The sequence below is a fragment of the Notothenia coriiceps genome, unplaced genomic scaffold (genome assembly GCF_000735185.1).
Source record: "Notothenia coriiceps isolate Sejong01 unplaced genomic scaffold, NC01 NC01_scaffold00035945, whole genome shotgun sequence".
Classification (NCBI taxonomy): Eukaryota; Metazoa; Chordata; class Actinopteri; order Perciformes; family Nototheniidae; genus Notothenia; species Notothenia coriiceps.
The window spans coordinates 54,157-66,332 of NW_011368646.1; the positions used below are offsets into that span (position 1 = coordinate 54,157).

At 40.7% G+C, this 12,176-nt stretch overlaps 1 protein-coding gene across 1 annotated transcript; it reads right to left on the reverse strand.

Annotated features, from left to right (window-relative positions):
- Positions 1–335: 335 nt before the first annotated feature.
- fer1l4 (fer-1 like family member 4) lies at positions 336–11,132 on the reverse strand. The gene is made up of 14 exons (XM_010791863.1): positions 11,115–11,132; positions 10,690–10,824; positions 9,895–10,014; positions 9,280–9,407; positions 8,692–8,862; positions 7,613–7,767; positions 3,849–4,030; positions 3,676–3,761; positions 3,490–3,588; positions 2,660–2,777; positions 1,976–2,099; positions 1,315–1,610; positions 1,023–1,123; positions 336–842 (listed from the first exon to the last, which is right to left on the reverse strand). Exons 1-14 carry the CDS (start codon positions 11,130–11,132, stop codon positions 662–664), a joined length of 1,914 nt encoding a protein of 637 aa, XP_010790165.1. The 3' UTR covers positions 336–661.
- Between the last annotated feature and the right edge of the window lie 1,044 nt (positions 11,133–12,176).

Here is a 12,176-nt window from a genome sequence, read left to right on the forward strand (position 1 = left end):
TTAAAGAGAACTGCTCTTAAATTGAATTGTTCTTGAACCTAGCAAAGAATAAAAGGCTTTTGAAATGAAGTCCCACTACAGAGAAGTGGAGGGACCTAGTGGACAAGTCAAATAAATGGTGCAATTTACATTGAAAATTAGGGGCATACAGACTTTCAATGTGGCAAATATTACATTTGTATCTGGTCAACATGCTCAAGAGGGAGCACAGTTTGATTTTCTTTCTTTTTTGTGTGTTTTTTCTCTGTTGTCTAATAATTCTAATAATATTCAGCTAACGTTCATATTGAACAAACTGGTAGAGATTAGAATATGAAATTCAGTCAGAGTCAGTGCAAAGTTAAACAGAAAATATTCATTTTTATTAACTTATTTACCTTCAACATATAAAATGTAATCAACAAAAATAGAGTTTTATACAAGATAATTATATTTATTTATTTTTGAGTGCGGCGCGGCACACTGTCTTCAATTTACATGATATAAATATGTGTATTAAAATTTGCAGTAATTTGTGTCTATATAAATGAGGATGCTGGGTAATGTAGTGCAGTCAGCGTACAGTAAACATAATAAATCATGAGTTTAAATGATCAGACTAAGTAGTGAATGCGATGTACAAGTAATGTAGATCAGTCCAGGAAACCTGAGACAGTCTTCTTCATCCTTTGATGATGATGGAGGCGATCTGCTGCGGCAGCGTGTAGATGATGAGCCCGAGGAAGAGCGTGAGGATGGCGAGGATGACCAGAGCAATGATGAACTTCTTAAACTTCTTCCAGATGAGGAAGATAAAGGTCTTCATCGGGTTGACGAACCAGGTGAAGCTGATCGAGGGACGACTGCAGGAGAGGACAGGAAACAGTTTAACAGTTTTATTATTATGTGTGTGTGTGTGTGTGTGTGTGTGTGTGTGTGTGTGTGTGTGTGTGTGTGTGTGTGTGTGTGTGTGTGTGTGTGTGTGTGTGTGTGTGTGTGTGTGTGTGTGTGTGTGTGCGCGTGCATGCGTGTGTATCTCATACTTTGGTTTGTCCAGAGGCTCTGGCTCTTTGCGGGCCCGTCCCACAGGGTTAGCCTCCGCCTGCTCCAATGTTACCAGCTGCAACTCTGCCTCCACCTTCCCCTAAACACACACAAACAATTTTATATATAAATTCAATAACACAACAAAAATATATAAATTAGATTATGTAAGTGGAAAACCAGATCAAATCAAGAATTCTGATTCAAATCCGTACTGCTAATTTTAAGTGACTGCATCCTGCCTTTGTGGAATAGCATTAGCATTATTAGCATATTGTTGTTTTCTCGTACCATTAGCAGGAACGTGCTGCCGCTGCTGTCGGTGAACTGGATGTCCTCCTGTCTCATGGCACTCCTTTTGTCCTTCTTCTTCTTCTTTCCTTTTTTCTTGGCCTCCTCCTTCTCCTTCTCCTCCCTCTCGAAGTCCTCGGCTGTCTTCTGGCGGATCAGCGGCCACCAGCCCTTCATCTTCTTGGCGCGGAAGATGGAGAATCGAGGGCTGGCCCGATCCTTCGCCATCGCGATCGTACACTTAGTGGAGGACTTTGCCGACCGCACCATGTCGTTCAGACGCAACTCTATGGAGCCTGAAGGAGAAAGGATGATGAGGATGAGGATAAGTTGTAGTTTTTCAGAAGACATGGTTGTCATATCAAAATAATTAGCTCTGTAATGATATGGTGAAAATGTTTTTAACCAACTTTTCCCCTGAAAATGAAGAAAAAACTCAGTCTATGTAAAGAACGCACTGAAATGAATTTAAAGGGTCAGTCCACCACAAATAAAAAAAACGTCTAATTGTTGTTTGAACTGAGATCTTTGTGTTGCTCACAGTATTAGTTTTTGTTTACATTCATTTAATCTGTCCTTCATTATACTGTAAGCCTATTTCAGGAAAGGTACATTTGAAAACATTCTAGACATTATAGTCTTTTCCGTTGGGGTTTCTCACCCAGAAAGTCATTGGCAGCGATGCGGTCGTAGTCCCAGACCTGCAGCGTCAGAACGGCCGGCTGTCGAAACTCTGACGCCTCCAGAGAGAAGAAGGACTCCTTCTTCTTAAACACCACCTCTTTCTGCCGGGTGAGAGGAGGAGATGTACTCATCATAACACCCAGATCAATTTTTTTTTTTTTTTTACAGGGACCACTTTGGAAATATGTCTTAAGTTTTGCTGGAAATTTTAAAGTATCAAGCATCCGCTTCACTGAGTGGAATATGATCATAACATTTACTGGATATCTTGAACAAACATTGATATTTTGCGTGGACGACGGAAACGTGACCCTAAAGTTCTAGGATAAACTGGTCAATTCATTATTAAATAATCAAACCAAAGAGGAAACAAGTGTTTTTGTTTCAGCTTATTTAATGGTTTGTTTGTTTAATGCATTTCTCATTTTTAATCATTGTTAACCTAATGCCGTTGGGTTGTGGACTGTCCAGATAAAACAGCACATACGAAAACATGCCCTTGGATACTGTGAAATTATTATGGATGATTTCACAATTCTTTGACTTTAAGATAATTTATTTACGCCAGAGCAGGTTGCTATAATCATCAGATTCAGAAGAGAAGTCCTCCATCAGCAGGTGTCTCCAGGTGCATCATGTACTTATATCATTTATTTTGTACCTCTGTAGGAAGGTAGTCGAAGCGAAAGACAAATCTCCAGTTGAAGTTTCCTTCTCCAGTCAGAGAGCTAAAGTGGACGTCAGTCTCCTGTTTTTCCCCGTCGAGTCCTTTTATCCAGCTGCACACAGAACAGATCAGAATAAAGCACTGAGGGGGGAATTCACCAAGACTGGATTGCAAACGCTGATAGTACCGCAATGTCCCAAGGTCTGATTCACAAAGCATATTGTGTGAGATGTATTACAGCGCAAACACACCATACATTTTTCTAGCTGAGTGCAATTTTCCCTTTCTTTTGCTTGATAGCAATTATCCATGTGACAAAACATAAATGTTTCCTTTGTACAAAGAACATGGTACGCAGGACAATGGTAATTTTAAGGATTTTAGCCTTTGCAGACCATTTACATGCACAAAAACATATAACACATTACAGGAATGGGAAAATCCAAGGAAGCATACAGTAATAGGGCCCCTTAAAAGCAGGAGGACATCAAATATATATAATTCACTGCACCATTATCAGTTCAAAGTCAGGGCATGAGAGCCATTATAACTGCTCTTTAGTTACCAACAACACTCTGAAGTCACTAATAATCTCACTGCCCATTTTTTATGAAGCTCGTTTGCAAATTTTAAACAATAATATCTGATTTAAATATGGGCTTAACAGGAGCACCAACACAGCAATTGCTTCACAGTGCGAAAGTACTTTTCTTTTTTGTAGTATTTGTGCAGGTTAAGTGGCTGCAAAAGCCGCACATTTGAGAACTGTCATAAAAAATATATCCTTGACAACCCTTCATAATTATCTTGTGTGTGAATCTAACCCTTTCACGTAGATGTCGGAGGACGGGATGCCGGTGAACGGGTTCACATCGTCCAGAAAGACGTCGTCGGTGTTCCATATGATCACTCGCAGCTCGTACCTGTCGCCAGGAAACGACGAGAGGTTAAACACTGTATCTCCTTCTCAACTCATTCAGACTCTATTTGACTTTACTGTGTTGACTTACTGTTCAGGTAGGCGTGGTTTGATGTCAACAGGGGGCGGAGCAGGGACATCATTAGGAAACATGTCCACCCACATATGAAGGTAACCCTGCAACACACACACACATTGGCTATTAAATATATGAACTACATGTTAATAATTGGGTTTGTTGTGACTGTAGTTCTGGTTGTTTACCTGTGGCAGTCCAGGTTTATCTTGGCTGAGCAGAGACCTGATCTCCACGTGCTCTGGCACCAGAGGGACGGCTCCAGGGAGGAACTCGTTCATCTCCCCCCAGCGCTGCAGCACGCTCAGGGCCGCGTGCTCCTCTATCTCTGCCTCCTCCTCTGGAGACCGCTGGTTCTTCTTCAGCAGACCTGACAACAACAACAACAGCTGCTATGTAAGACTCTACTGTAACTGGAGGCTGCTGCAGAATGAGGGAAGCAGTAGAGCTGCTCCATGAATGAATGCTAATAAATCCGAAATAGGCTTTTGCAAGACAGTTTTTTTTAATGGGTGCCTGATTAGGTTCCTGAAATAAGGACTGTGGTTAACACAAGATTAAGATTTTCATGTTTTGCTCTAAGACATAAAGCATAAGTTAACTAGCTAGCTAGCTAGCTAATTATAATACTTCTACAGGCCCTCTTAAAGTTCCCATATTATACTATATTAGATATATTATGGGGCCATATCTATACAAAACATGCCTATTAAGTGTTTTGCTAAAAATACCAAACAGATCACCCGTTGTAGCATGCCTCATGCCCCTCTATTTAAGCCCTGTTACTGAAGTGCTGATTCTGGTTCTGGCCCTTTGAATGTAACCGAGCTGCTGCTGGCCACGCCCCTTTGGATCTGCTGCTGGCCACACCCCTTTGGAGCGTCCACATGCAACCAGTGAGCTCTGTGACGAGAAGGCTGATAACTCAACAGATTCTTAGCTAAATGCTGCCGTGATTGAACGCCATATTAAGTTCCAAACCACATCAAGGTTTATTTCTGAAACAATATGGAGCTCAAAGGCTTCCTCTCCCGCGGGTTTACCGCAAGGTGACTTTTACATCCGGCTTCTTTACACATACTCTCTCCAGTACAGCGTTTGCTCTGAGTTTTAGCGATGTTTGCTAATGTAAACACAGACCATATGTGACCTGCTCCATCGAAATCAGTCGCATTAGGCGCTTTCACACCGGAGTAGCCTACTTTTCCCCGTACTTTTCCCGTTTAGTTCCGATAGTTCCTGGGATTTTGTGTTCACACCAAAAAGAGAACTTAGTTCATGAGAACTTTTACCCCCTTTTTAGTGCCTGCTAGAGAGGTGGTACTTTTCTGGGGAGAAAAAAGTTCCAATTTCTGATTGGCTGGGCGAATTGCAAACCACGCCCCGTAAAACTCTGAAAAGTTTTTTTAAGCCGCCATTGTATTTGCTGGCATTAGCATTATTAGCATTATCCCCGCGCACCAACGCAGAGAGAATAACTTATGGGAGCACAAAAAAAAACATGGGAGTGGTGGAGTGATGAGGAGGTGTCAGCGTTCTGGCGATTTACTCGGAAGGCTTCAGTACTACCACTGAAGCCAGTCCCCAACTCCGGGGACTTCCGGCCGGGGACTTCGGGTGGCAGTATACGCCATGAATTGTTTGCGGCCTGCCAGTAAACCCAAAGCAGATTAAGAAGAAGTGATGTCAGCGGCTTCATTTGCCTAATCCTCCCCCAGGGAACTTATTCCGGTGTGATCAGCACTTAGTTCCATGGGGGGTACTAAGTGCTGGGAACTAAGCGCTGGGAACTAAGTACGGCAAAGTAGGCTACTTGGTGTGAAAGCGGCTATTGACCCGAAGACACATTTTGAGTTGTATACACTGTTGGAAAGAGGAGATTCCTAGCTTTCTAATGATATCATGATTGTTTTGTACTCCAAATATTAAGCAAAATATGTCACATTATATAATGACTGTCACCGAGTCATCATTTTGAGAAAAAGGCCTTCAAAGTGTCCTCTTCTCTGGAATCCATCGATCTGATTGATTATTAGCGGAGCAAACTAAATACTACGGAGGGAAGATATTTTCGTTTGGATTACTGGTCTGGGAGAAGCTTGCGAGTGTTTGTTTGTGTGTGTGTATACGTGTGTGTGTTTGTGTGTGTATACGTGTGTGTGTGTTTGTGTGTGTGTTTGTGTCATTTTGGTTTGTGTGTATTGTGTTTGTTTCCCGGGGAAAACACTCACGAGAAACACCGGCTGTTGTTATGCCTACTGTGACGTCAAGTTACTCCATTCTCCGCATGTAATTATGCCGCTACAAGCTTCAAAGTTGTATTTATCATCTGAATTTGCTGAAACAAGTTTAATATTCTGAAAGCCAGGACTTTGTTTAATTGAGTAGCGAGGGAGAGCAGTCATCTTCCCTTTACAAGCTTCAAACATTTATTTATCGTGTGATTTTGGATGTAAAAGTTTCATATACTGAAAGCTAGGGGTGTAACGGTATCCGTATTCGTCCCGTACCGTCACGGTTCGGACGTCACCGTTCGGCACATGCAGTCACAGCCGCCCTTAAACAACAAATGAAGAACAAGAAGAAACACAACAACAAAACGAACAAAATACAAGAAGAAGAAAAGTTAGTATGGCGATTTCAGATAACACACAGGAGCTAGAAGACCCACCTGCTTCTTTTAAATCAGCTATGTGGGAACATTTCTGGTTCCCTGTGGACTACAATAACGATTGAGTGCGAGTGGTGGATCGGACGTGGACGGTGTGTTGGCGTTGTTAGACGCGGTGCGGTATGCTAATGGTAACACACGCCACACATGCTAAATCATATCAGAAGGCATCACCCAGATTTGCCAATCAACGGAGCCCGGCAAAAGACAACAGCAGTTCAACAGCTTATCCCCGCTGTTTTTAAGAAGCCAATAGACATGAAAGCCGTGAGACCAAAATCAATACCTGAAGCTATTGGCATATATATTTCAACGGCTACGCGCTCTTGAAACAATTTCTTATTATTTATGATGTAATATTTTCAAGACATTCTTTTTAGTTGTACAGCTTATTGAACCTTTTTGTTTGACATCAGCCATTATAGATCATCTGGGCATCTGAGTGTGTGGGGTACTGTTTGTGGTTTGTTTTTAACAAATGTTTTGTGTAATACAGTTAATTATTCAAAATGTTAGAGTTCCTTATTTTTAAACTGAAACTTGCACTACTGTTCAAAAATAAATAACCCGTACCGAACCCGTACCGAACTGTGACCCCCAAACCGAGGTACGTACCGAACCGTGAATTCTGTGAACCGTTACACCCCTACTGAAAGCCAATACTTTGTTTATTTAAAATAAAAATAAAACACCCGAACACCGAAAAACTATTTTTTTACGCAAATCCATGTTTAATTTCAAATGAGCCGTTGCGACTTCCGACTGATTTTGATAGAGCTGGTCACATATTACTTCCAAAACACGTCATGCATTTCCGGTATGACGTCATGACCGCAGCAAATCTTGATCAGCTCCGTTGTACCCCCGTTTTATGAGATGTCGGTACGGAGGAAAAGAGAGAGGGTTTTATTTTCTGACACTTTGTGAGTTCCCTGACACACCGGGGACACATATTTATGTATAATAAAAGACATCAAAAAGTGCATTTTGCATAATAGATGACCTTTAAAGGTGGTTTCTAACAATTTTCTAAATGAGACAACAGATGTTGTCTAGGCTAGGGCATTAAACGCCATCACGACTTTACAGCCTGGTGAATTTACTATTTTATTTTACTATTCAAGATTCAAGATTCAAAGGCTTTATTGTCATGTGCACATTAGCTATACAGTGTAGTTATGGCAATGACAATCTTAAGTCCCAAGCCCCTCAACAATGCAAAATAGTATAGGACAGTGTAGTAGTAGTCTGTCTGTCCGTCCGTCCGTCCGTCCGTCCTACCTTCAGGTATTGCGTCAGATGGGATCTTGAAGATTTTGTTGAGGACTTTGACCTCTGAGGTCCTGTACTCTGGAGACAGGATGCCGTTGTTGCTGCAGAGCTCAGCCAAAACAGCGGACGGCCTTTTAGCATCGCGCCACACATTGTAACCATCACTGCAGAGAGACAGTCCAGAAGAGGGACACACAGCAGACATTTACACTTTCCCAAGGGGATATCTGAAGTACAGTATATCCTTTCTTTCATAAGAAGCAGGTACAATACTGATGTTAATCAACTTTTAAATTGTTATGTGCAGCCCTTAACTAATGTGGTTATACCTAATTTCACCCCCCAAGAGAAATAAAGTATTCTTATTCCGATTGGTAGTACAGTATCACTTTACAATAAGACTACCCTTATAAAGGATTCATAAAGGGTTTATAATTAGGTTATTAATTAGGTTGTAAACACTTTATTAATCATTAATAACCATTTATAAACCAGTTCTAACATACATCGACACAGGCTCACTATTTGGCAAGATGACTAAGCCTTATATTGGCTGTTAGTGACTCATCAATAGATGGTGATGTGTTTCACCCTTTACAATAAGGCTTCCTTTTGGTTATAAATGTTAGTAACTTATAAATAAATGGTCCTAAAGAGATGTCAAGAAACATCAAGATGGATGGGGGGGAATCAACTCAGTGAACAACAGATACCAAGGACGCTGGCTGATGAAGAAGACGAAGTAAGCTAAGTAGCCAATATAAGGCTTAGCAGTACAGATAAATGTGGGCTCACTATTTGGCAAGCAACCGGTCACAGTTGCCCTGTTTATCCCATGTCTTATAAAAGCTTATTAATTATTTTATATAGTGTTCACAACCTAATTAATAAATGAATTACTAACTATTCGTAAACCCTTTATAAGGGTAGTCTTATTGTAAAGTAGTACCGGTAGTACTGTACTCCAATGTTTTTTTAGTATAAATATTCCTACTATTGGTACCTATTGGTTGACATTTCACAGTTTTTACACCAACATTGTTTATGTTGCAGTTCTGAGAAAACTGTGGTGCAGTTGTGGTACTCACGTGTCGTAATAAAGGGCGAGGGCGCAGGATGGCCGGTGGCGGCTATAGAACCGGTTCTCCAGGTCCACCCGCGTCTCACCAATCATGTCATCAGCGCCGATAAGATCGTGGTCCATCACCGTGACTACCAACTCCGTCTCCAGTGGAAAAGAAACTGTGAGCTCAAACACCCTGAAAGACAGTTTCAGACAGATTTTGGTCAAATGAACAACGACACAGTCAAGTGGACTCCTCTACTTAACCTCAAACTAACCACACACTTTGACGTTACAAACCTAAACAGCCTTTTTTTCTGTCACTAGCCAGAGTATTACAATATTTTCAGTTACCTAAAACACACAAAAAGGTGAACACAAAAAGCCAGTGTCCATGTTGACTACGCCTAAAAATAAATGTTTTCATTGAATGAAACTAAACGTAATTGTTTTCAATCAATTTATAGTCCACTAAGACTTGACTAAAAGGAAACTAAGAACTTTGGCTGAGGACTAAGACTAAATAACACAATGAACACAACGACAGACAGTCAGAACGTAAAGCACAGGTGCAGGTGGACAGACAGGTACAGGTGGACAGACAGGTACTGACTCTCCGAACGTTGGGTTCAGCTGTTTGGGGATGTATCGATCGACGGTGTCCAGACTCTGCTTTCCGGCTCGGACCACCAGGTACGGGTCGGCCTTACCGTTGGGGTCGGTGGGAGCCAGAGTGGTGGCCTGGAGGAAAGGAACAGAGACGGTAAAACACTAACTTTTCCTTTTTAACAATAACTACCAGATAATACATTGGTCAAGGACGAGATGATGACATCTCAGATGTTCCTATCTATATTTACAAGCAATACTGTTGACAAAAAAAGATGGGACTTTAATGTTGTCTACAAATAAAAGAGAAAGAGAAAAAAGATATTAAAAGAAAAAACCTTATCCTGTGTCATTTGCTAACTATTCAGTGTGAGACTTTGTCTGTGAAAATGTTAACTTTTGCTGTTCTGTATGCAGTACTGTAGATGCAGCGTCTTCAATACTGACCCAGAGACATGAATTAATGATAACAACTATATGTAGTTCATACAGAGGCATCCGTATTAAGTTGAGATTGCTTAAGTCTCCTTGAATTGATCTCAAAGTCTGTCTAAAGGAGATTTTCAAGTGAATTAGAGACAGAGACATAATAAGGATGGGCAGAGAGACCTGCATTTACCTTGACGATGTAGACTCGGACAAGGACTTTGATTGGAGAGTTTTTGGGGATCCCGTTAGTGATCTGACATTTTGTGTCTTCTTCATCTCCAGAATCAATCGGGTAAACCAGGAAGGAGCCCTGAGAATGGAGAGCATAGGGAAATTAACACTTCTCTGCAGGGCTATTTGGAAAAAAGAATGCTAATGTTGAAATCGAACCTTAAATCACCTGAATGCTGCGTTGCTTTGCTTTTTTGTTTTTGAATACATTGATTCTGCAGAGTTACAAATTAAGATGGCTACACTTATATTAATAATATTTTACTATTTGTATAATTAAATTTAAGTTGTGGCATTTGCAGGATGCCTATGACTTTTCTTTTCCAAACATTTGCAATAAGTCCGGAGCATGGTGAAGTCAGAGTCGAACATATTGAAAATTAACTGATGTAATAATTTCCCCATTTTACAACATGTCTGTCAATAAAGAAAATATTCAGTTTCTTTCCATATTTGTCAGTGTTTATCCTTTCAGAAACATTCTCACTGCAGTCAAAAACTGTTAGCGCTCCTGCTTGCCGCACAAAGGGATGCATAGGTTACAAGTTATGTTACTGAAGAAAGTTTATTTAAAGCTAACCAGTTTTATCTGAATGAATGACATTAGGATTTCGTTTGAATATGACAACAGAGATTCAAAGCTTCATTTGTAAAAAAATTCAACATAAGTTTTGAATGTTAAAATATGACATTCAGTTGAGCTCTACTTCTCTGTAAAGTGACAGTCAGAAACACAGCCATACAACCACAGTACCTTGTATTTTCCCATAAGCCTCTCCTCTTCATCCTCCTCGTCACCCTCGATGCTCGCTCTGCCTTTATACAGCGGGAAGATCTGCAGCCAGTCCTGAAACTGACTGAAATCTGACTCCAGATCACCTCCGTACAGCTGAACACAAACAGAGGCAGCGTTTAATAATGAGTACTCAAGTTCTGTCTTTAACAGGAAAGTAAATTGAGGATAAGTAGCAGAAAATGGTTTTGGGTTTGGATTGTCTTTCCATGGTCCATTTTGGCTCATATCCTAACGTTTTCTCGACAGCAAATCTTTTTGTCTTGGCAGCTTCTTTGAGTAGGAAACCGTGCAATGGTTTGTGTGGATGTATAGAAAGCTTTCTAGCTTATTTTTGGCTCATTTTAAAAGGTGATGTTTAGGAGAGGTATGAACTTCCACAATACCTTGCAACATAAAAACATTCCAACATAGTCGCTCACGATTATCACTACAGTTGTAGTATGGACTCAGAATACCTTTATTCTTCCCACAGAGGGGAAATTGACTCCTTTATTCACATGATTTAGAACAATGTATAAAACGGTGTATTTAAAATGATCTTTATGGTTATTGTTCTTCAGGTAGGCAGCCATTAAAGGTGGCCTATAATGGTTTTTGTGGTTTTCCCTTTCCTGTAGTGTGTTAGAAAGGTTTCTGTGCATGTAAATGGCCTACAAAGGCTAAAATCCCAAAGTGCCCTCCAGATGGAGTTTTTCTCCCACACACTCCCCCCCTGCCTGAAACACCTTCATTGGACTCCTTTGTTTTCTTCTGTAACATAGTGACATCACTATATATAATTCACGCTTCTACTGGCAGGCGCTCCAACACATTGAAACGCTAAGCACAAATTCCAAATATATGAGCCTGATATGAACATAAGATGTCCTCTTTAAGACCAAGATTCACTCCCTTTTGAGCTCTATTTTGGTCTCCACCAACTCCTGAGAAAACTTGTCTTGTTAGTAACTTAATGTTTGATTTTCTTCATTGGTTAATCTTTAACTATATAACTTTATCCGTCTGCAACTTTGTTCCTGACAGGTAGTGAACATTAACTGTATAAAATAGGTTATGTAAGTGGAGTTTATTCAAGCTTATTTAATGAAAACACCTGCCTGTTGCTGCTGACACACTGACAACTCCGGTAGTCCCTAAACCATACAGTAAATGAGCTAAAAACTAAACTAGGAGATACAGTATAAGAGAGTAAAAAAACCTCTGTAGAGCTGCAGAGTTACCATACACACATTAGATTAGCATAACATATTTGATTCAATGTCTTTGGTTGCAATTTGCTGCCCTAGGCAAGATTTTAGCTGGCGACCCCCCCCCCTGCACGGTTGTGGCATGACCACCAAAACAGAAAGATATGGACACAAGATGTGTGCAAATATATTTAGTATCCTATCTATTTGAACATGATTTAAGTGGGAGGGGGGACCTAACCTCCTCTAGGGGGGTCC